This window comes from Benincasa hispida, chromosome 5 (assembly GCF_027475165.1).
Source record: "Benincasa hispida cultivar pf3 chromosome 5, pf3_genome.v1.1, whole genome shotgun sequence".
Lineage (NCBI taxonomy): Eukaryota > Viridiplantae > Streptophyta > Magnoliopsida > Cucurbitales > Cucurbitaceae > Benincasa > Benincasa hispida.
This window is the reverse complement of record NC_143482.1, coordinates 62763587-62787268: the sequence shown is the minus strand read 5'-3', so window position 1 is coordinate 62787268 and position 23682 is coordinate 62763587. Positions and strand designations below refer to the sequence as shown.

The 23682-nt window shown below is 29.6% G+C and overlaps 1 protein-coding gene and 1 pseudogene across 1 annotated transcript; one reads left to right on the top strand and one right to left on the bottom strand.

The window, feature by feature from the left end:
• Positions 1-6098: 6098 nt before the first annotated feature.
• On the bottom strand, positions 6099-9632 carry LOC120078529 (cytochrome P450 84A1-like). Its single transcript, XM_039032804.2, has 2 exons — positions 8604-9632; positions 6099-6968 (listed from the first exon to the last, which is right to left on the bottom strand). The coding sequence occupies exons 1-2, from the start codon at positions 9525-9527 to the stop codon at positions 6315-6317; spliced, it is 1578 nt and encodes a 525-aa protein (XP_038888732.2). The 5' UTR covers positions 9528-9632; the 3' UTR covers positions 6099-6314.
• A 3171-nt stretch (positions 9633-12803) lies between these two features.
• LOC150036327 (uncharacterized) lies at positions 12804-14672 on the top strand (annotated as a pseudogene).
• Positions 14673-23682: the final 9010 nt, after the last annotated feature.

The window sequence follows — 23682 nt, the reverse complement described above, 5'->3', positions numbered from 1 at the left end:
TAGGACCCTACGAGGTTTAGGGCATCAACCCCAATACTAATCCCACTTAGTGGTAGAGTTGGCAGCCTAAGATTTAAAGGAAGGCATGCAGTGTTTAGTATAAAAATAGGGCCTCAGTTCAAGAATTTGATTTGAGCAATCTACTCGTGCTATTGAGGTGATTTCAGAGTCATTTGAGTGTTGAGTGTGGTTGAAGCACAAGAATTGCCGGAAGAAATATCCTACGGATTCAAATTGGAATCTAAATAAAACTTCAAGAAAGTCAAGCTCTCGGGTGAATCTGGGCCAGTGGTGAAAATTGAAGGATTTCGGCCAAACCAAAAGGAATTCAGAGTTAAAATTTTAAAACAAGTTTGTAGAAGGAAATTTTCTAAGAAAATATCTGAAAAATAAGTTATTCGAGCTCAAAGATGAATCTGGGATTTTGGTTTGAATAAGCAGGCATCTGCTTAGGTTAAGCAAACAAGTAGTTGGAAGGCCAAACGGTGGCGCTGGTGAAACACGTGCGTGCACGGCAAGGTCACGTGCGAAGGATTTGCTGAGATGCATTGGACTATGCGGCGCATGCTAAAGCCATGAGCACAAGGGGGTGTTGTAGAGGCATTTGACCGTGCGGCTGTACGAGCAGGGCTAAGCTTAAGCAGGCACGCGAAGTGTTGGGTGCAAGGTTGCGTTGTTGATATGTTGGCGTGTGGTTGGACGAGCGCATGAGGCATGCAATGGGCGCATGGGTAGTCTTATGACCGCATGACCTAGAAACATAACGCAAGAAATTTCTAAGTATTGAACACATAAAAAGGTATGTGTTAAGCATGAAAATGCATGCTATATGTTAAATGTTAAGCTTATTTAGGTGAGTTAATCTCACATAAGGATTAAAGGCAATGGCTAAACATGGTTATCATTTCCACAAGGTTAATGCCAATAGGAAAGGATTATCAACCCTAGGAGGAATGCCAAAGGTTGTGAGTGACAAAACTAAATGCTTTCCAATGTTTTAGTAATATATGTTTTACTTAATGTTTAGACTCATGCTTGCTTATGCTTAAAAAATGTTTAAATGGTTTCCAAGCAAACTAGTTTTCATTAAGCCTATTAACGCATCTAGTCAAAGAAGTTTGTGGAAACATGGCTTAAGTATTTCTATACTTAATTTTTAAGAAGCATGTGTTGGAAGTTTTATACTTAATAGTAATAATGTTTAAGCATATGATTTATGTTGTTTATGTACTAAAGCATGTTTAAATTCAAAGTATGAGTTTTATGATGATTATTAGAACTCTATACTAAAGGACATTGTGAAGGTATCTAGACAGTAGTACCTAAGGTATGACAGTACTTAGTTATTACCACATGCACGTAGTTGACGTTGGTTGTGTTGAGAATTCTCCACACCAACTAAGGTATGACATTGAGAGATTGAGCAAAGAGGGTTCTCTCTCAACTAAAGAACATTTTAAGCTATGTTTTAAGCTATGTTATGTTTGAAAGTTATAAGTTTGAGTTTGCTTGGCAAGTTTTCAGTTATAAGCATGATGTTTATGATTTATAGTCACTCACTGGACTAGTAGCTCACTCATTTTAAATGTTTCCTTCCTTAGGTAGTGGTCAAATTCCCCGATGTTAGCTGCACTGCTGCTCTACCACTCAAGGACTCTAGTTTTCAGAAAAGTTTTAGGTGTCTACTTGTAAATATTTGTACATATGCGTTGTTCATGTTAGGGACAAAGGATAATTATCGAGACCCACTAAACTCTATATTGTTAATGATGTAATTGCATTGTGTGCTTAACCCTAGTTGTGTTATCTGAGCTTGAGTATCTTAAACTGTTGTTTATATTCCAGGGATTACTAAGCAGGTTAAGGATGATAGTTTGACAGTAAGTGCCACAAAAAAAAGGGTTGGTAACTACTGTCATCACACTCTCATCTAAATTAAAAGGGTAATCTGGGAGGGGGTGTGACACTAGAAATCTATGAAGCATTGACACGGATACAGATATGATACGATAGGATACGATGATACGTCAGTTTCTAAAAATCTAGGATACTTATACATTAAAGATACGTTTTCTTTTTCTTAAAAAAATCTAGGATTTAGATAAATTTAGCATCAAGTTAATGACAATAGTACAAAATACAATACAAATACTAAGTACAATAAATACAAAAAACGGCATCTAAGATGTTGAAGTACAATAGTCGATAAAATGTAATAGAAAAGTGACTTGTATTGATTAAAGAAGAAGAAGAAGATTAAAGGAAGAAGTACAAAGATAAACGAAGAACTTCGTTGAATGGTTGAAGATATTCAAATGGTTTATATTTTGGTAGACTTTGTAGGGACTCAAATGTGAAGATGAAGATAAGATGAATCTAGAATTTGGTCTTATATTTTTTTTTTTCTTTCCTTTAGTTTTGGACTCGAGTAGTGAGCTTTTTTAATAGGTTGCCTAGTTTTAGATTGAAAAAGATTAGTTGAGTTGCTTATATTTTTTTTCTCTACAAAAAGGTAAACATTAAAAATAGATACATCAAATCACGTGTCAGGGGAAGTATCTAGAAGATCGGTCTGATATGTGTCCTTTTCCTCACATGAAGTATATGTGCTTCATAACTAGGAATGAAGTACAGATTTATAAATCTTGAGTTTCTAAAATATTTTCTTATATTTAATCGGTGGTTGAATTTTAAATTAGTTTAAATTTATCATCTTAATTATTTTAGCATAATTAAGTTTAAAATAATCTTTAAAGGTTTAGAAGAATGTTTGTTGTGGCTGAATTTGAAATAGAGATTTGACTAAAATTATAATTATTAATTAATTTATTATTTTAATAATTTGATATTTTGATCTTGTTAGGTTTTGAAATTAAATGTTATATAGACATTTGTCACTTTAACTAATTTAAATTAAAGTTTTCTACACAAATAGCTTAAATAAATATACTTAATTACACAATTGCAGTCTAATTGACTAATTTTATACAAAAATCTAGTCCAATTTACATTTTTTTCAAGTCTTCATCAAATTTAATTGGGTTCCAAATTTATTCTAACCTCGACTGGGTTCCATCATATTGAATATTCTAACCTCGACTGGAATTAAAAAATTTCATCCATTGATATGATTATAGTACATCGTTGATATATTATATAAAAACAAAACAAAACCAACGTAAAAGAATCGAATAAAATCAGTGTCAAAAACATCTGAAATCAAATCAAAACTATAATTCACATAGAAAAAACAGAGAACAATCCAACACTAAGTTAAATTTCTTAAATCATCGGCCATTATATGAAGAAAAAAAATAATATCTCAACTTTCAATTAAACGTGAACGAGACGGAATTAGAAATCAAACTTCATATAAACACGAACAATTCCTACAAAAATTAAGAAGAAGAATCAGAAATTAGGGGTGTTCAAAAAATCCAATGACCTGAAAAAACAAACCCAAAATCAAAATTTTATGGATTGGGTTGGTTCATGGGTTCACTAATAAACAAATCAACTCGAATTTATTATTAACTTTAAAATATATTTTTTTTGTTACTTATAACACAATTATTTATACATATATTAATTTTAATTTTATTTAATTCCAATATTTTTTTAATAATTTATTTTTCAACAACTCTTAAAAATAGTTTCTTTGCACTTTAGAAACAAAATTTTTACTATATAAATTGAAATTGAGTTGTTTATCTTAATTCAATATATGAAAACAATTAAATTAGATTTATACATATTTACGTTTTGCTTCTTTTTATAACAAAATTTTGGATAAATGACTCGATTAACTCGAATCAACCCTGGTTGGATTGGGTTCATTTTTAATAAAGGTCATTTGGATTGAAAAAATTTATAACCCAAATAATTGGGTTGGATCTAAAAAGTTCTTTAACCCAACCTATGAACACTCCTACTATAAATTGTAGATAAGGTTAATAGCAGTATCTTAATTTCAAAACCAAAGAAAACAAAACAAAACTTTCAAATCTTAAATAGATGAAAACAAGAAAAATCGAACTAAAAAAATTGCAAGGACAAAATCAAAATTAGTAACAATTTATGTCGAAATCGAAATCAGAAATCAAACTACGTGCATAAACACAAACAATTCCTACAAAAAAGGAAGGAAGAAAGAAAGAAAAAGAAGAACCAAAAGAAATAGACCTTACCGATTTGACTAACCTGAGATCTACAGAAATGGCTAGATTCAAATGAGTTTTAGAGGGAGAATATATATATATATATATATATATATATATATATGTATATTTTTTTAATTAAAAAACGGTTCAGTTTTGTTTGGTTTTGAATTCGATTTTATTCTTTAAATTAAAAACAATTTGGTTTTAAATACGTTTTTACTCTTTTTAAATATATATATATATATATATATAAAAAAAGTTAAAAACGATTCGATTCAGTTTTAAAATTCGGTTTTCAAAATTAAACCGAATCGAACCGAATTAATTTAGTTTCAAAATTTCTTCAAATTGGACCTAATCATATATTTTTTTTGTTTCATTAAATTTTTTGTTCGATTCTGTTTTTAGAAACGGTTCTGTTTGAATGGTCACTCCTATCATAACTAGATTCAAATGAGGTGTAGAGAGAGGAAAGAAAGAAATAAAAAGGGAAAGAACACGCAGGTGAAGGAATAAAAAACTTCAGTAGTAGTTTCAGAATAATAAAAAATTCAAAATAGAAAATATTTGAAAAGTATTTGATATTTGAATATTTAAAAAGTTTAAAAAGGGTAGCCATAATTACTAACCCTAACATTGCTACCCCAACTTCCCAAAAAAAAAAATCTATAATTAACATTATTTACATAAAAAAGAACCTCCTATCATAAAAAAGATCTAAATATTAGGATTTAAACGAAATAAAGTGGGATAATTTGTATTATCAATTTATACCTAAGTTGTATTAATTAAAATATTAATTCATTAAAAAAATTAAAATCTCAAACAAATAATCTATCAGATTCTATCTAAAATAAGTTCAAAATCACCTAAATAAAACTTATTCTCCTCTAAAATAATTCCACCAGATTAGAATATATATATTTGTAACTCTTTCCAAAATAAATAGAGAAAAATAGATGAATATGAACAATAAAAACCACTCAAATTTAATGTAAATTTGTTCCATCTATTTGAGAATCTTTCTTTCTAATTTACTTGAGTTTCTAAATGTATTTAGCCTTAATTTAATACAGTTAGTAATTTGAAGTTTTGTATCTTGATTTTTTGTTCAATCCAAACCAATTCAACCAGTATATTTGATCAATTGTGTTAATTTTAAAATTGTTGTAAAACATGTTTTTATTGATTCAAAATTAATTTTGGTGAAATAAAAATTGTATTTAAAAGTGTAAAATTAAATATTAAATTAATTTTGAGTGATTAAAGTTGTATTTCGAAATGATTTTGAACATGACATAAATGGTTTTATTGATTTTAAAATCACTTTCAAATATGCACTTAACTCTTACCAGCCTAAGAAAAAAAATTAAAATTAAAACTAGAAATTAAAAAAGAAAATTTTTTTAAAATAGAAAAATAAGTAAAACTATTTACATAAAATAGCAAATTTTTAATCTTTTTTAATAGAAGTTGATAGAAGTCTTATAGAAACTTATAGAAGTCTATCACTAATAAACGCTGATAAAAGTCTATAAGTGTCTATCGACATTTTTTTTATTATTTCTGTATATAATTTAACCGTTTCTTCTATATGTGAAAATATCCCTTAAAAATATGAAATATACTTTGCATAACCATCAAAATTAAGTGATGTTGGATTTTTTTTTTTTTCTATTCAAAACAATTCATCCATACTTCAAGCATGTTTGGTAGTGATTCTAAAATAATTAAATTCGATTTTGTCATTTGTAAAATCATTATGATACACGTTTTTAATAATGAAAATTGCATTTAAATGTTTAAAATTAATATATTAATTTTGAGTGATTAAAGTCGTGTTTCGAAGTGATTTTGAGCGTGACAAAAGTAATTTTAATAAATTTAACTCTCAAACATGTAATTAACTCACCAACAACATACCAAAGTAAGCTTAGCTTGATGATTAACATGGTCTTCATTCTTAGAGGTCATAAGTTCAATTTTCATCTTCACAATTGTTGTACAAAAAAAAAACTCTACAAAAAAAACCAAATTTAAAACTAAAACTAGAAACTAGAAAAAAAAAATTAAAAGAAATATACTTTGCATAACCATCAAAATTATTTTTAAAATCCAACAATCTAAATCTTTTCTTTCTATTTTCAATTTATTTTATACATCTTCCCGTCTCTTCCCTTCGAGTTCGAACTCAGGCGAGTTAAGTCGAAAGCTCGGCACGGCAACGAGTCGAATCGCTCTCGGAGCAGTGAGTCCGAACGAGTCACTCATATCGAGCTCATCGGCCTTCATTCCGTCCGGCAATTTCCACGAAAAGCAATGAACAAGACTCGCAACCGCCATCTCACAAGCATAAAGTCCGAGTTGCATTCCGGGGCAAGATCGTCGACCCGACCCGAACGGGATGAACTCGAAATCGCTCCCTTTGAAATCTGGAGCGGTGTCGTTTTGAAACCTCCCTGGCCAGAACCGGTCCGGTTCTTCCCAAGCGGTTCGGTCTCTGCCGATCGCCCAGGCGTTGATCCAGACTCTTGAACCAGTCGGAATGAAGTAACCGGCGACGGAGGAGTCGGCGGCGGTCTCGTGGAGGAGCAGCGGAATCGGCGGATGAAGGCGGAGGGTTTCTTTGACGGCGAATTTTAAGTAGGGGAGATGTTCGAGGTCTGATTCGTGGACCATCCGATCTAATCCAACGGTCAGTGTGAGTTCTTGTTGGACCTTTTTGAGCTCTTCGGGATTTTTCATTAACTCCGCCATTGCCCATTCTATCACTGAAGCTACTGTTTCCGTTCCGCCAAACATTACATCCTGAAAAGTTAATTAAAAAAAATATATTAAAGTTTCTTAAATTAATAATTAAATTCCTTTTACTTCAAAACTAACTCATATAAGTTATACATCATGTTCATATTAGAATTAATTAATACATTTATGATAATTTCAATTCATAAATTTATTATTGATATTTTACGTTAAAATATATTTTTTATTATTGATTATAATTAATTATTTTTATTAATTAAATAAAATAATTTAAATAATAAATATTCATTTATCGATATTTTATATGATCAAATAATAGTCAATAAAATAATATTTTAAATATTAAATTTAATTTATCTTATATTTTATTAAGTAATTATTTAGTTTTAGTTTTAGTTTTTATATACAAAATTAGTAAATCAACTCAATCATTTAACTTCCATACATTGATTATTTTGCAAATCAAAATACAGACATTAAGTATACCAGATATTTAAAACTCAGACATTTATATTTTAGATCTCTAATATCCATATCTATTAAATAATATTTGTGATTCAATCGGCCATTAATATCGTTTTCTAATCCAATAATTTATCCACGTTGGAAATTTTAGTAATGTAGCATAAATAATGTAGCATTAATAAAATGTGTTAAATAGTTTCACTTGAATAAAATTTTGTAAAAGGAGATCAAAATTCCACTTTAAAAAAAAAAAAGCAAGAAATCAAAATAGATATTTAAAAAATACAGGGACGAAAATTTTAAAAAATAATAAAAATATATAACCTAAAGTAAAACAAAGGTAATAATTAACCCTTTTATTTCTTTCATTTCTAGCCAATATTCAACCATAAATTTTAGGGGCATTTCTATATTAGTATAATATGAGTAAGTATCTTCCCTTTTTTCTTCTGCAAATAAGCAAATATTTTCAAATCTAGAAAATATATATATAATTTAACAAAAACAGCATAATTAAAATATAATTTTGATTTTTTAAATAAAGTATTATTTTAATTCAAATATAGCGTTACTAGAAAAAAATTAAGTCTAGCAATAACCCAAAAAATCCTTTAAAATATTGTAATTAATTTATTTTAAATATTTCTCATTTAAGACTCAACCTCATGTAAAAGAACTTTAATCTTTTTCTAGTTTAGATCAAAACTGTTGTGTTTGTGTCCAGTGGATTTATGAGTTTTAAAAGTTTTTTAATAGACTATGTCTAATGAGTTAACTTTCAATTTTATGTTAATAAGTTGTTAATATATTCAAAAAAAAAATTAAAGATTAACTAATCATTATGATATAAAATTGAATCTTATGTCTAATAGAACTCTAGTTTTCATTTTATTTTTTTCGAAAGATTTATGAGTTTTCAAAAATATAGGATGGGTCAATTGCCTATTAGACACAAAACTAAAACTTCATATAACTATTAGGCACAAAATTAAATTATAAGTTTAAGAGCCTTAATACTATTAGACCATTTTTAAATTTCAAAGACTACACCGAATTGAAAGTTGAAGAATATATTAGATATCATTTTTAAAAATTTAGAAATCAAATAAACAAACCTAAACAAATTTGAAACTTAATCTATTTTAAGATCAATTATTCCTTATATTTAAAAAAAAATTAAAAATCTAAAAGGAAAGTAATGTGTGGAAATTTTACCATGATTAAGGCTTTGATATTGTCTCTAGTGAGCTTAAGAACTGATTGTGAATCATCGAACTCATTATTACTACTTGACTCATCAGCAAGGAATGCCATTAATTCATCAACCATATCTGAATCAGCTTCTTCTTCATCTTCTTTCTTTCCCTTTAATTTCTTCATCTTCTTTTGTAAATGTTCATCGATTATGCTATCTATGAACACATCAAGATCTCTTCTAGCTTTTGCCATTCTTTCATTGAAATCTCGAGCATGAATCCATCCTAACCATGGCAAAAAATCTGCAATGTTAAAAGCTCCAAACAATTTAGAGAATTCTTGCAAGATCTTAATGAACTCGTCTTGTCCTTCGTGCGAGCTCGATCCAAACGCGGCCTTGTACGTTATGTTTCGTGTCAAGCTGAAAACTAGATCACCGATATTCACCGGCTGCCTGATTTTGCTTGAAACCATTTGGACTAGGGCGTCGACTTCGTCACGAACCGACGCCCATGACTCGGTGCGTCGGCGGCTGAAGAGCTTGATGACACAAATCTTTCGCATTTGGCGCCAAAATGGACCGTAATTGGCAAAGGCCATATCGGCACGGTCGTAAGTGAGATATGTGATCGCAACGTTCGCAGGCCTATTTGCGAAGGCGATGTCTTGAACTTGAAGGAACTCACGTGCCATGTTTGGTGTGGAGACGACCATCATGTGGAGGACGCCAAGGCGGAGGTGGAAGAGGCCACCGTAGATGGTGGCGAGATGGGCAAGACCACGGTGGGTGAGTTGGTCCATCATCAACATGTTGCCGATGATGGGAAATCCGCTGGGGCCAGGCGGGTAACGAAGTTTACAATGTAAGCTTCGTGAAAAAACGATGAAAAGAGGAAGAGAAAAGAAGAAAAACAACAAAGAAAAAGGATTTAGAAACTCCATTGAGTTGAGATATATTGATTCAGAGAGGAATGATGAATTTATAGAGATGAAGAAATTTGGTTTTGTTTTTGGTGAATGAATTTGAGAAAGGGAAATAATTTTGATGGGAGTATCTTAATTTGGGAAGTGACAACTCTGCCTAATATATCTTCTTAATTCAAAGGATTGTGTGAATTTGGTACATAAAATAACAAAATTTCTTTTTGTAACTTTCTTAAAACAAGTCATAGTTTGGTTTTAAAAAGAGGTAGCAAACACTTGTATGGAATGCCAAAAAATAATGGTGAGCACACGCCTGAGATATGATGTGAGATATTTGCAATATGTACACAACTAGTGGCCTAATCACATAGCATCGTCACACCATCCAAATTTTTAGAACAATAATATCATCAAAAGTTATATTATTATCTTAAGATATATGAGTTTTTTTTTTCTTAGAAGAAAATTACTTTAGTAGGCCTTATGGGCATAAGAATTAGAAAAATCAAGGGAACGGGCCCAATAAAGGAAAAAATTACACCATAACTTTAAAACATGTATCTTCTAGTTCTCACGGTAGCTTCATGAGTCGTTGTATATTCCTATTACATTATACATAAGAAAATGGAATTTCTTGAAAACCCTTTGCCAGCTCCCAAATTTCTTCATATAAACATTAGATTTCGTAGCAAAATGATTGTTGTTGAACAATCTAATTCAGTGATCGCCTTAGGAAAACCCAAGATATATGAGAGATTTATGTGGTTTTATATATAGGCCATCCCATTTTGATCTTGAAATGAATAATATAAGAACTATTATTATGTCCTCTATTCATTTTCTTCTTGTTTCTTTGACTAAGAATAAGATTTTTTTTTTTAAAAAAAAATATTATTATTTTAATATTTATGGACAAAAATAGGGTGGGTTTGAAAGTATTGAATATTGAGTTGTGAAATCATGGATGGGGTCCACAAGTATCGAGTATAAATCGGGTACCCGATCCACGATTTAAGGCTTATTCGTGGATGTGGTCCACGATTTCCTAGCCACATGTCATCTATATGTTGAAAAGTAACTTCACAAGTTTGTCTCATGAAGTTATTTCACGGGATAATTTATTCATCTTCATGAAACGTATTTATTTTTTCATAATGTTGTAAGTTTTTCTTATGAAATTACTTCACGAGACAATTTATTCATTTTCACAATATGTATTTATTTTTTCATAATGTTGTAAGTTTGTCTCGTTAAGTAACTTCATGGGACAAAAGACAGAAATGAAGGAAAAATTACAAAAACCACTCATGACCTATGGAATTGGTTACAATTATCCTCTTGTAGGCGACTAGTCAATAGTCGAAGTTGAAAATCCTTCCGATGATGACTTCATCCTCGACATCAAGACGCCACCAGGTCGAGCTCAAGACAAGGGACGAGGCAAAAATACCAAACAACTCACTTGGGTTCTATTTGTTTATTAAGGTTTTCCTTTGGTTGTCATTTGTCAATGCTTTTATTAGGGTTTGAGGTGACAGTATATTACAAAGATTGACATTTTAAGGAGAAAGTGAAAGAGAAAGAACGAAGGGGACAGAGGAAGAAGAGAAGGGTTTGCCACATCAACCATCTAATCAATTCTTCTGTTCAAATTTAATAATTTTTTTAAAATAAAAATATGAAAATTGTGGACCCCATCCACGAGTTTGGTTTTCATTGAGCAAGTCATATACTGACATGGAGGCCACGATTTGGTTTAACAATAATCGTGCACCAGATACACGATTTTGCAACTTTTTTTGTCAATACTTTTTTCTTCCATTTTACTTTTGTAATTACCCTATTTTTATCAATACTTTTTTCTCCATTTTACTTTTATAATTTCTTTCATATATATCGTATTTTTATCGTTACTTTAAAATATATATATATATTATGTTTGAACTTAGCCCATAGAATACATAGGCTAATTATTTTCAAGAAAAAAGATATACATGGGCAAAATAGGAATGAAACAATCTCATGTTATGAGAATTTATTTATTTTGGACCAATTAATTATTTTCTATGTATAAAAAAGATGGACCAACTAATTATTGCAAGTAAAGAAAAAAATTATCCTTTGCAAAAACAAACAAATAAATAAATATAAAACTTATAGTACCGAAAGGGCAATGTGATTTATATATGGAATGAAGTGCTTAACTAGATAGAAAATCAACCTATCATGCGTTTAGATTGTCACCTATTTAGTTTGGTTCCTTCGATTTTACTCAAAAAGAAAAAGAAAAACTAGAAATTAACATTAAATGGATATATAAAAGAATTTTTTTTAAAATATACATATGGGATTCCTTAAAAATCAAAAATAAAATCACGAAAACCAATTGCCTTATAAATTCAAAAGAGTAATTCAATAAGTCAACGAAAAATTATCGGGTGTGTCCCAAGGTTGCCTTTACCTTTGTGGTAAACTTTTTTTTAAATAAAAAATCAATATATTTTTTTCTTTGGGATTGAAAAAGGATACGTGGAGATGAGTGTAACGCTGCACAAAATTACTCTAAAAACATCATACGAGATAACTAAGGTTATGTTTGGAAGTAATTTTGAGATGGTCATAATCACTTTTTCTGTTGTCGAAATCATTTTTCAAATGGTATTTGACATGAGTTAAAATTGATTTTTAAAAAAATTTAAATCATTTCAATTGGTTTTGAAAAAATTAGTGTTAGACATATTTAAATAATAATATGTTTAATTAAAGTATGGACTATGTATGTGGATTAATAATTTATCACATTTGTTATTTTATTAGATTGGGCCCATTAATTAAGGCTCTAGATTCCTAATTGAATATGGACTTAATGATAGAAGCCTATTCCTAATTAATTAGAGTTTAATGGGAACCACTGGTATATAAAGAGACCTTAGGGCTATGGTCCCCAATATACCAAAACAATAAGCAGTCAGTCTTTCTTGAATCTCATCTAGAGAGATCCACTAAGTGCATTCGGAGTTTTGGTTGAGGAAGACCATAGTTATCTATCATCATCTTGAAGCTATCATTAGTTTCTCAATGGAATAATTATTCTTGACAATTTGGCATGAATGATCTTAAGGTTTATCTATTCAATATAGATATTAAGAATTTATGCTAACAAGTGGTATCAGAGCATGAATTTCATGTTAAATTGTTGGTATATGTTCGTAATGATATTGTGATTCAATTTTGATTTCTTTACAGTTGATTAAAGAATTAAAAAAAAAATAGGGAAGCTGAAACCCTCACTTCATGCCGGTAATAGGTAAGAAAGCAATTCATTCATATAGTCAAAGGTCTTCGACATTATAATTTTTGTTGGCCTTGCCGTATTTCCAATAGAATTCGTCTTGTCGGCGTGAGGGAATTGGGTCGCCGACGTGAAGGAATTGGTCGCACCCATTTGAGGATGCAAGCGACACACTGTTGGCTTGAATTCATAATGTTTTAGTTTTGGTTTTTCTTTTTCTTTTTCTTTCTTTTTTTCTTTTTTTTCTTTCTTTTTTTTTTTTTTTCCTTAACAGATGGCTCTCATGGGTTAAAATCAAGTTTTTTTAAATTGATAATCTTCTTTTTAAATCTCAATTTTAATTGAGAATTTTGTGCATTTAAGCTTAAAATTGATCAATCACTTGTAAATTTAAGTTTAAATTTGATTGTTCATATTGTGAATTTAAGTTAAATTTAATTAATCATATTATGAATTTAAGTTAAATTTGATTAATCATGTTGTGGATTCAAAAAAAATTGATCGTGTTGTAGACTAAATTTAAATTTGATTGATGATATTTGGTGATATTCACATGTTTATGTTGCTTTGATTGTATTATGTGTATGCAATTATTAAGTGAATATTGGTAAAGACTATTTGGTGTTCTTCCTCCTTTATTTTTGCATAATAATATTATTATATTATTGTGTCTTATATTTTCGATTGAATTGGTCAAAATAATATGTTACCAAAGTAGTCTCTGTTATCTAGATTAATTTAATTCTAAAATATAAGAGGTGCATATTCATGAATTTATGCAGATAATTATCGGCTCAAAGGAAGATAATTATTTGGCCAAATTGTGGGTATGCATGTGGTAATGAGTATGTGACAATTATAAGGATTGCTCATGTGAAAAATAGTCGGTCCAAAGAAAGGCTATTTTTTGACAGGGTTAATTGTTAGTACTTTGATTACTACGTTGAGAGTACCATTTACAGTTGGTGTTTTTGCCCAAAGGTTGGACATCAATGTTGTGTTAAGTATCTTGTTAAAAGGGCCCACCACATATGTGAAATTATTTTGTTATATTTTAATTGTGAGCATATGTTTTGTTGTTTATTGTTTCAATTGGTATTACTCAAATATCTGGAAATCTGAGTTCAATCCCTAAGTTGAATGGATCGAACTTCAAGATTTGGAAGGAAAGCCTAGAGATACTTCTCGGGTGTATAGATTTGGACTTTGCATTAAGGATCGATAAACTTACTTCTACGGAGGAACAGCCAAATATGGCTAATATAGAGAAGTGGGAACGGTCAAATCGCATATGTTTGATGATCATTAGGCACTCCATTTCGGAGTCTTTTTTAGGCTCTATCACGGAAAGTGAAAATGTCAATAAGTTCCTTGCTCAAATTGAGAAATATTTTGCTAAAAATGAGAAAAGGGAAGCAAGTAGTCTTTTGACTTCTTTAACTTCTATGAGGTATAAGGGCAATGGAAACATAAGGGAGTACATTATGGAAATGTCCAATCTCGCAGGTAAATTAAAGGCACTTGGTACCGAGATAAATGAAAATTTACTCGTGCATCTGGTACTTATCTCTCTTCCTGCACAATTCACTCAGTTTAAAATAAGCTATAATACTCAGAAGGATAAATGGAGTATTAATGAACTCATCTCACAGTGTGTGTAAGAAGAAGATAGGATTCAGAGAGAAATAACAGAAAGTGCTCATTTGGCAACATGCTCTCGTGATAAGAAGAAAAGGAAATTTTTGGATACTGTAGAAGGGACATCTCAGCAGAATAAAAACAAGAAACAAGTTACTGAAAATCCTTGTTTTTTCTGCAAAAGGAAAGATCACTTCAAAAAAGATTGTCCCAAGTACGCCAAATGCGTGTAAAGAAGGGTAAACTTCTTACTTTGGTTTGTTCTGAAGTTAATTTAGCTTTTATACCTACAGATACTTGGTGGATAGATTCTGATGCTACAACTCACATAAGTATATCGATGCAGAGTTGCCTATGGAGCCAGCCGCCAAGTGATGTTGAAAGATTCATCTATGTGGGCGATGGCAAAGCAGTTCTATTTGAAGCTATTGGAAATTTTAGATTACTTTTAAAAATTAGTTGTTATTTGGATTTGAATGAGACTTTTGTTGTACCGTCATTTACACGGAATTTAGTTTCTATTTTCAGTTTGGACAAATTTGGTTTTTCTTGTTCTTTTGGAAATAATAAAATTAGTCTTTTTCAAGATTCTAAGCTTATTGGTACCGGTTCTTTAATTGATAATCTATATATGCTTGATTCTTTTGCTTCATTTAACAAGATCCTGTTATCTAATTCATGTGGTACAAAGTGTAAATTAAATAAGAATTCCACTATGTTATGACACAAGCGTTTAGGTCACATCTCTAAACAGAGAATTCAAAGACTTGTGTCAGATGGAATTCTTGATTCCCTTGATTTTAGTAACTTCAACATTTGTGTGGAATGTATTAAGGGAAAACAGACAAACATAAGAAAATTAGGTGCCAACAGATGCTCAGACGTCTTAGAACTAATACATACAGACATTTGTGGTTCATTTCCTACGACCTCTTGGAATGGACAACAATATTTTATTACATTCATAGACGACTATTCAAGATATGGGTACCTATATTTAATTCATGAGAAGTCTCAATCCTTGGACGTTTTCAAGTCTTTCAAAGCTGAAGTCGAACTTCAACTTGGAAAGAAAATTAAGGTTGTCAAATCTGATTGTGGTGGTGAATATTACGGTAGATATGATGGATCAGGTGAACAACGTCTAGGGCCCTTTGCTAAATACCTAGAGGAATGTGGAATCGTCCCGCAATACACTATGTCAGGCAAACCCAGCATAAATGGTGTAGCGGAGAGGCGAAATAGAACACTTACGGATATTGTAAGAAGTATGATTAGTCATTCTTCTTTACCAGAATCCCTCTGGGGTGAGGCACTAAAGACTGTAGCATATATCCTTAATAGGGTACCTAGTAAAGCAGTAGTTAAAACCCCTTTATAAGATGTGGACAGGAAAGAAGCCTAGTATTAGGCATTTTCACATTTTGGGTTGTCTAGCTGAGGCTAGACCTTATAAGCCTAATGAAAGAAAATTGGACTCAAGAATTATTAGCTGCTATTTTGTTGGGTATTTTGAGCACTTTCGGGGTTTCAAGTTTTATGATCCCACTTCTAGATCATTGTTTGAGACAGGAAATGCTAGATTCCTTGAGGATGTTGAGTTTAAAGGGGAAGATAACATAAGAAAAGTTGTCTTTGAAGAGGAATTGGTTTCTTTTCCTCATGTGATTACAAATGATGTTCAGGCTTCAATTCCTGACTTCATTATTGAACCAATTATAGAACAAGACAACAATGAAGTCCCCATTGTTGAACTTGAAGTTCAAACTTAACAACCTCAAGAAGTGTCATTAAGAATATCTACTAGAGAGAGAAGAAATGCAATTCTAGATGATTATATTGTGTTTCTTCAAGAACATCAAGATGATATAGGCGTAATGGAAGATGATCCAATCAACTTCCAACAAGCTTTACAAAGTTCTAACTCTCAAAAGTGGATAAGTGCTATGGAAGAGGAAATAAAATCCATGAAAGACAATGACGTTTAGGAACTTGTTGAACTGTCATCAGGAGTGAAACCCATAGGTTGTAAATAGATATTTAAAACCAAAAGGGAATCACATGGCAATATCGAAAGATATAAGGCTCATCTTGTTGTAAAAGGTTTTACTCAAAAGAAAGGCATTAATTACAAAGAGAATTTCTCTCTGGTTTCATCGAAAGACTCTTTTAAGGCAATCATGGCACTGGTAGCTCACTTTGATTTAGAGCTACACCAGATGGATGTAAAAACTGCGTTTCTCAATGGGAACATTGATGAGACGATTTATATGGTGCAACCAGAAAACTTTGTGTCTGGTAATTCAAAGTCTATGGTGTGCAAATTAAAGAAATCCATCTACAGTCTCAAGAAAGCCTCTCGTCAATGGTATCACAAATTCCATGAAGTGATAACCTCATTTGGTTTTGAAGTGAACATTATGGAAGATTGTGTATATCACAAGTTCAGTGGGAGTGTTCAGTGGGAGTAAATCAATCTTTCTGGTGTTATATGTCGATGACATACTCATAGCTAATAATGATGTAGGCTTATTGCATGACACTAAAAGATTTCTCAAAAAAAAATGTTAAGATGAAGGATCTTGGTGATGCTTCTTTTGTATTAGGAATTGAAATACTGCGAGATCGTTCTCAAAGTATTTTGAGATTGTCACAAAATAACTACATTGAAAAGATCTTGAGTAGATTTGGCATGAAAGATTGCACCGGGAGATACCCCAATCGCCAAAGGTGATAAATTTCATTTAGGTCAATACCCCAAGACCACACTCGAGACTAAGAAGATGCAGAAGGTTCCCTATGCATCGGTCATTGGAAGTCTAATGTATGCCCAAATATGTACGCATCCAGATATTGCGTTCGTAGTTAGAGTGTTAGGCAGATATTTGAGTAACCTGGAGATAGATCATTGGAAAGCAGCCAAACGGGTTTTGAGGTATTTACAGAGAATAAAAGATTATATGCTCACTTATCGGAGATCAGAAGTTTTGGAGATCATTAGATATTTTGATTCTGATTATGCTGGATGTCAAGACACTTTGCGATCTACTTCAGGCTATATCTTCATGTTGGCTGGAGGAGCTGTATCCTAAAAAAGTGTTAAACAAACACGTATGGCTTTTTCTACCATGGCTGCGGAGTTTATAACATGTTATGAGGCATCCAATCATGGAATATGGTTGCAAAATTTTGTCACTGGGCTGCGGATAGTGGTTGGCATAGAAAGACTACTAAAATTATTTTGTGACAATAAGTCGGCAGTGATGTATTCCAATAACAACAGAAGCAATATGAAGTCAAAGCATGTAGATGTGAAGTTTCTGGTTGTTAATGAAAGAGTTAAAAATGGTCAAATTTCGATAGAACATATAGGAACAAACTCTATGGTGGCAGATCCATTGACTAAAGGTTTACCACCTAAAGTTTTTCATGAGCATGTTGCTCACATGGGTGTTAGTCACTTTTCTAATTCCATGGTTTAGTGGGAGTTTGTTATTGAGGATGTTCTTTGACCTTATTTTGTTTATTTTCTATATAAAATAAAGTTGATGATTTATGTTTTATTATCTGAACTCGTTTATCCATGCATGCAGTTTAGCATAAAGTTTTTTAACATGATCTCATTAAGGAATTTGGACCAGTTGGAAATAGGCATGATTTAGATTACTTTGCATGTAATTTCCATGCTATCCATCCATATTTGATCTATGTCATTAAATGTATTGGAATTGGTGATCAAGGAAGGTTTAGTTACAAGGGTAGTGACGAAAGCCACCTTGATTCCGTGCTAAGGAGATGGACCAAATTGAACTAAAGAAGAATTCTATTATTGAAATAACTTGTTTATGCACACTTAAGGTTTATGTGATTTAATTATATCAGGTACATAGACATAACCCAAGTGGGAGATTATTAGACATATTTAAATAATAATATATTTAATTAAAGTATGGGCTATGTATGTGGATTAATAATTTATCACATTGGGTTATTTTATTAGATTGAGTCCTATTATGTAATTGAATTAATTAAGGCCCTAGATTCCTAATTGAGTATGGACTTAATGGGTAGAAACTTATTCCTAGTTAATTAGGGTTTAATGGGAACCCTAATTAAACTAGTATATAAAAAGACCTTAGAGTTATGGTCCCCAATATACCAAAACAATAAGCAGTCAGTCTTTCTTGAATCCCATCTAGAGAGAGATCCCACTAAAGGCCTTCGGAGTTTTGGTTGAGGAAGACCATAGTTATCTATCATCATCTTGAAGCTATCATTAGTTTCTCAATGGAAACCGGTATGTAATTATTCTTGACAATTTGGCATGAATGATCCTAGGGTTTATCTATTCAATATAGATATTAAGAATTTATGCTAACAATTAGTTGATAGGTGAATTTTGTTAAGTGATTTATTGGGAATCGGTCTCGAGATGGCTATCTAATTCAATTTTTGTTAAAATATTGTTGGTTAACTATTTATGAAATCATTTTTTTTTAAATATTAAATACTTGAACAAAAGATGACAAACATTCTCTATCACTAAATTGTTAATAAAATAAACAATTATATATATATTGAATTTTCTTTCAATATCTATTATAAACATTCACCTTAGTCAAAATATCAACCATGCATAAAGAATTTAACAATAAAATAAATAGAAATAGATATTTACCATAATTATTTAGTTAAATAATAATTTCTCAAATAAAAAATAAAATTTTGAATAATTTGATAACTCGAAATCACTTTTAGAACCAAACATGATAATTTTAAAATTACTTTTAAATATTTAAAAATTATTTTAAAAAATTCGAATCAAGCATAAATTTAATTATTTAAAAATCAATTTTACAAAATCAACTACCTATCACAGACCCTAAGAGGGTGGGAATATTATCGGACTTATTTTATATACCAATAATTTACCAAAACATGGGTTGGTGGCTGCTAAACTCAGCCGTTGGATCAAAATCACACGACAAAAATTTGAAAGAAAATTTGCCACTGAATTTGGCTTGGATCAATATGATTTTATTTTAATATATATTTATTGTCATTATTTAACTTATTAATATACCATCTTTAAAACTGATTAGTAAAACATTATTATTTTGGGTTGTCATAACATTTAAGATAATCGCCGGCAAGTGTAAAATTAAGATAAAAGTAAATTAGTGTGTATAGATTTTAAATTCGTGGAAATCAATATAAAATAAGAATTTTTAGGAGATGGATAGAAGTGTGATAAAAGTAAATTAGTGTCTATAGATTTTGAACTTACAAAAATTAGTATAAAATAGGATTTTTTAAGAGATGGATAGAAGTAAGATAAAAGTAAATTAGTGTCTATAGATTTTAAACCTACAAAATTAAAATTTTTAAAAGTTGGATAGAAAAGTCATCTTACTTCGAAATGAAGCTACGATTAACTAAATTTTAAATATAAAAGAAAAAGTAGTTTTCTCTATATTAACTTATAATTTTACCAAATATTAAAATAGTTAATATTCCCTCAAAAAACCATCTCAATTTGTTCAAGTTGTGTTTGATAACCATTTAATTTTGTTTATTTTTTATTTTTGAAATTTGTGTTTGTATTCACACCAAATCCGCATAATGTTATAATTCTTAGGCCAAATTAAAAACATTAAGATTTTGAAAACTTCTTTTCTTTTAGTTTTCAAGTTTTGGTTTATAAAACTACAAAGAAAATCATAGAATATATAGAAAATCATAAAATAGTGATTATAAACTTAGAAAAATGAAAAACCAAATAGTTATACGGAGCCTTAATGTTATAATCTATTAATTGTCAAATATATATATATATATAGGGGACATTTCAGGCAAATAGTTGGTTATTCTAGTACTAAATTATTATAGTTGTTAGGTTGTAATAGTTCGTTTCTAGATGTAGATTATTTTAGTTTGGATTATAATAATATGTGTTTGAGCTGTAAACTATTTTAATTTAAAAAGGAAATAGTAAACACTGTGGCAAAGAATAAAAAAAATATATATGAATATAAAATAGTAAAAACTATAGTAAATAGTAAATATTGTATCAAGTGAGAGTTTTGAAATAGTGTTCACTGTATACTTACTGTAACAAAAGGTGATTATAGTCCTATGATAGGACTTGTAGCAAACGCTCCCATGTATATTTCGATTAAAAAAGACAATTGCGATGACAACAATTTTGTTTGTTATCTTATGGAATCTTTATTATTCGGGATGTAGTGGTTATCTTATAAATATTACATACCAACATAAAAGGTCTAAACTTGCAATTGTATATTATACGTTTCTTTAAAAGCAATACCAAATATATACTAAAGTACTCCTACACGTATACCTTAACCCAAGGTATGATGTTTTTACTTTTAAATACTCAATTACTTAAAAAAAAAGGTGAGAAATTTGTACTTTTCTAATATTGTGGCGATATTATGCATGTTTTCAGTTATATTTGAATACTATAATAAATGTTCATAATCCTAATAGATTATATATCTCTATTAATCCCTCTTACCAAGAAGAAATTACTACGACTCCATTTGGTAATCATTTAAATTTTATTTAGTAATCATTTGATTTTTGAACTTTTGTTTTGAAAAATTAAGCTTATAGATAATACATCCATCTCCAAATTTGTTCATTTATTATTTACTTTTTATCAATGGTTTAAAAAACCAAACTAAATTTTGAAAGCTAAAAAAATAGCTTTTAAAAACTTATTTTTGTTTTTGAAACTTAGCTAAGAATTTGACCATTGTACTTAAGAAAGATGCAAATCGTTATAAGAAATTGAGAGAAAATAGGCTTGATTTTCAAAAACAGAAAACAAGAGACGAAATGATTACTAAACGAGACCTTAGTTTTTATTTTTTATTTTTGAAAATTAAGCTTATTTTCTCCTCATTTCTTACAACGATTTGCATCTTTCTTAAATACAATAATTGAATTCTTAGCTAAATTTCATAAACAAAACTAAGTTTTTAAAAACTATTTCTTTTAGTTTTCAAATTTTGGGTTGGTTTTTTAAACCATTAGTAAAAAGTAAATAACAAATAAAGAAATTTGGAAGTGAAAATAGTGTCTATAAACTTAATTTTTAAGAACAAAAAAAACCAAAAACCAAATTGTTGCCAAACGATGCCTTAATTTTTGAATTTTTGTTTTTGAAAATTAAGCCTATAGACATTACTTCTACATCCAATTTCTTTCTCTATTATCTACTTTTTACCCGTAGTTTAAAAAATCAAGCCAAATTTTGAAAACTAAAAATAGTAACTTTTAAAAACTTGTTTTTATTTTTGAAATTTGACTAAGAATTCAATCATTATACTTTTAAAAAAAATACAAATCATTATAAGAAATAGGGAGAAAATAGACTTGATTTTCAAAAACCAAAAACAAAAAACTATTAGATCCCATTTGTTGCCATTTTTTTTTTTAAATTAAACCTATAGACACTACTTTAACATCTAAATTTTCTTTTTTGTTATCTATTTTTTTATCAATAGTTTATTTTGGAAGCTAAAAGAAGTAGCTTTTAAAATTTTGTTTTTGTTTTTGAAATTCGACTAAGAATTCAACCATTATACTTGTGAAAGATGCAAATCTTAGTAAGAAATTGGGAGGAAATAGACTTATTGTTCAAAAATCCAAAACATAACGAAATAGTTACCAAACGGAACCTAAATAATTACCAAATAAGACCTAGATTAAGCATAAATTACTAAATTAAAGTACCACAATATAAATATGGTTGTTTCATAGTAACATTCGGATGTGGGTTCGAAAAATGCTCCCAATACTTGATATAAATTCGAAGTACTTTCTCATAATCCAACCGTAAAAAAATGTCAACCATTTATGCCGGAATCACCAAATAATATTTCATCATTAACATCCCAATTATATCTATGAGGCAAAAGGTTAAACAAATGTTGAAGCTTAGTAGTATTCTATTTTTTAAATTTATTCTTTTTTTTCTTTCCATTGCTTTCTCCGGATTTTCACTTTTCTTCCGTAAACCTTTGGATTCTTAGTCAAAATCTAAAAACTAAAATAGTTCTTAAAAAATACTTCTTTTTTAGTTATTAAAATAGAAGATGAACAACATAACATAGTAATTGAGAAGTGAAAGTAGAATTTAGAAACTTAATAATTCAGAAGTGAAAGTAGAATTTAGAAACTTAATTTTTAAAACTAAATAATGATATTACGAGACCTTTATATTCAATATTATAGTTTATGGAAAAAGTAAAAAACTTGCTAACTTCAAGAGTAAAAATTGATTTATTTTTTTTCTTCCTCCTATAATGATCAATCCCAAGTATTTGTGATAATTTTCCCAAATAAAATATTTCGTTATGTAATATTTTTCATATGAAAGATGAATTCATAGAACTAAGGCTTTGTGTTTACCTCATTGGAATGAAAAATGGTGAACATAATAGATTTTCATTAATGAATCAATTATAATGGACCTCAATTGTAAAGATAATTAGAATGCTTTTGAACACATTTACTAAACTATTTTGTAAACGTAATTTAATTACTATTGATATTATTTACTTAACCATTACTATTGGTGTAAACTTAATGGATTTTTTTTCCTTTTGAATTTTTTTTGTATTGATACCTTTATTTATCGATATCATTATCGAACAAACAACCTTCCATAATTTTAGATTTTTTTTAAGGTATCAAATAAGATCCCCGAATTTTTTAAATCTTTTTATCAAGCAAATAACATCCTAAAATTTTAGATTAAAAAAAAAAACAAAAAAAAACAATATCAGCAAATAACATCTTAAAATTCTATATTTTTTTTATATATAGATACCATTAAAGATCAGATAACACCCCAAAATTTTGAATTTTTTTATTTTTTATTGATATTATTATTGGAAAAATAACATCAATAAGCTAAGGTTTCTATTTTCTGTTAACAAAAATTTCCCCTCCAATTTGCTCATATTCTCTCATTCAACAAATTAGTTTTTCTTTTTTTAAAAAAAAAAATCCATTTGTTTTTCTTTGATTTTCTTTTCCCCGAAAGAAAGAAGGAAAAAAAACAGCAACACGATTCCAAAATTAACTGATCTTACCAATATCGACCATATCCCAAGATTTTGGATTGGTCTTACCGATAAAATTTAGAGATAACCCAAAACACGATACTTAAGACCAAATCTGAAAATCATTCAAAAATATTTTTAAAAATAT